At 36.6% G+C, this 2,549-nt stretch overlaps 1 protein-coding gene across 1 annotated transcript in view; it reads left to right on the plus strand.

The window, feature by feature from the left end:
- Nucleotides 1-1,044: 1,044 nt before the first annotated feature.
- Nucleotides 1,045-2,549, plus strand: part of LOC104548642 (serine/threonine-protein kinase tousled-like 1) — a gene marked incomplete at its 3' end in the record, with an annotated part of 13,057 nt that continues 11,552 nt past the window's right edge. Inside the window, exon 1 of the mRNA XM_010194721.1 lies at nt 1,045-1,107. Coding sequence (XP_010193023.1) covers nt 1,045-1,107 — 63 coding nt within the window. The remainder of the gene's footprint in view (nt 1,108-2,549) is intronic.

The raw sequence follows: 2,549 nt of genomic DNA on the forward strand, positions 1-2,549 counted from the left end.
GGTCTGGGATTCTGTGATTCTGGTAGTCTTCCAGTACTTTGGCCTTCCTCACCATTCCTCACTGAAGTAGTTCACTCCTCCTTGTTTTGGTTACAAAGGCATTCTTTTATTTACAACTGGTATTTTCTATTCTCTGCAGATAGTGAATTATTTAAGAGAGGAGAGCTTTGTCTGTGTCTTGATTTGTCCAGTTTGATTAGTTATTCAAATGCTTTGCTCTGCTTGTAGCTTTTTAGTTGCTGCAGTTCCCAGTAATGCAGAACCCTTGTTATCAATGTAATTTCAGAAGTAACTAAAGGTTTTGATCTAATTGGAATTTATAATGCGCCGCAGATGAAAACAGCGTTGCTGTATCTGTTTGCTGTGCTTGCAAAGCTTTGGGGGGAGGGCAGGATTTAGAAGAAAGTAATTGTGGAAAACTATCAACTCATTCATTATGTATATGAAAAATATCAGCTAGGAAAATAATGACTGTTAAGCATACTGGAGGTTTAAGTGTTGAGAGACAATAAATGGCACTTTTATTTTATTACACATTGTTTTATTTTTTTTCCTCTACAGAAATAACTTCTTGAGTTATGCTGCTGCCAGTTCTACAGTAATGGTAGAAAATATTTAACTATACATAAAATAAGATTAACTAGTTGAGAATTGGTACTTAGAAATGTTTTGGTTTGTAAGAGATGTGAAAAGCCAGGATTTAAAACTATAAATGTGAAAACTGCGGGGAAGCACATGAGAAGTGAGGAGTACGCTGGGTTCAAGGCCGTGATGTATGAGGCTCTGCTAATGTGCCAGGCTGGGGGTAACTCACAGAGCTTCACAGTCTGACTTTGGACAACGTGGGAACAATTTTGTCTTGGTTATGAAATAGTTTGATTTTTGTTTAAATCTTGGCTAGATGTAAATCCTCCTGAAGTGGCTGAAAGCAGCTTCAGTCTTCGTTTATCAGGATACTCCTCAGCCCCGTTAGTCTTCAGTTTCTTGTAGTTCATACGATGCCATTCGTTAGAAAGGATTTTGGAGAAAGTTTTCTAGGGAGTGATGTACGCTGTACATGACCATGTGGATTTTGTCCTTGGAAAAGGTGAACGTGACCTTTATTGGGTACCGCCATTAATAACCTCATTAGTGTGCTAACACTTTTTGCTTTGGCAGGTTAAATTAAACACTGAAAGAAATCAGAAGCGCTTCAGGAAATACACATTTATGAATTATTTGAGTTTCGGTTTTAAAACTAGAAAAGCTTAAAGTACCTGTTTTTAAAACACAAGAGGTCAGTCACTGCAGTTGAAAACTAATTTTGATGGGGGAAATCTTAAACGTTTGGTCATTAATTAGCTTTTAAAACATTTTTTTCTCAATTGGTAGTTCCAGCAGACTGCAGTAGAGTGGTAACTGGAAAACTGAAAGCAGGAAAATAAAAATAACGTGAAAACGCTTTGTTAAATAGTTTCAATTTAGTTTTGGGGAAAGATAGCTTCATGTTACCTGGTTACCTGACGGTAATTGCTAATTATTGAAGTAGCATTTCTAAGCTATGCTTTCTGCTTTTAGAGTTGTAGTCTTAAGATAACTGCATTTCTAGTGGTCTGTTTTGTGCCGTTTACTAATGTATGATAGCACTGTAAAAGATGTCGATTTTATTTTATCTAAAATAAATTTTAATGTAATTTGAACTTCATTTGTAGCCTGATAATACCACAGTTACAATTACAGAGCTTCCAAAGGTGCTTTCATTAAGCTATGCACAGAGCTAGAACTCTAAAAATTCCATGGTATAGATAAGGAAGACCTTTCTTGTCCTGACTGGTCTTTTATAGACCGATAATTTTCTGTGGATCACAGGTGACTTAAAGTGGTTCTTTACCAGAATAAATATTTTAGGATATGTGTAGTAAATCTGTACTTGAAGACATCCGTGTGAAAAATTTTGGAACTGAAACATACTTGAATGCTTTTAGTGATGGGTTGAAATGCGAATTTTTATGTCATTTGCTGTGTTGAGAAGGAAAACTTGGAGCTCCAGGGGAGAAGTACAGTGAAATTATGAAATGATGGTATCATTAAAAAATGAAGTGTCTTATCGCTGAGCTCAAATTTAGTCCGAGATATTCGGTACCACTGATGTCTTTAAACAGAGTTCATGTAATGGCTTCTGTGCTGTCTCCAGTTCCTGCTATGAGGCTGCTTGCAACAGGGCTGAATGCGCACACAGCTGCAGTGCCTTTTCTGCGAACCGAAGCAGCTTGTAGCATTCAGCTTACACTGGGGATGCTGACTGGTTTGAATCCTCAGATCAAGGGAGAGCAAATACAATTTAGAGATGCTTCTGATCACAGCACTTTCTTGTTATCTGTGTTGTACATGCTGATTGTAGTTTCCAGGCAACTACGTATAATATTTCTGGAATAAATTTTTAACAGATCTGGATTTTTTTTCTCTTATCATTGGTGTTTTTCTCTGACTTTGTTGAGATACAAATATAATACATTTTTAAAAGATCCTAAGCAGGCTCTAGAAATCTACGGTTTGTATTAGTCTGGAGA

This window comes from Mesitornis unicolor, unplaced genomic scaffold (genome assembly GCF_000695765.1).
Source record: "Mesitornis unicolor isolate BGI_N332 unplaced genomic scaffold, ASM69576v1 scaffold7941, whole genome shotgun sequence".
Classification (NCBI taxonomy): domain Eukaryota; kingdom Metazoa; phylum Chordata; class Aves; order Mesitornithiformes; family Mesitornithidae; genus Mesitornis; species Mesitornis unicolor.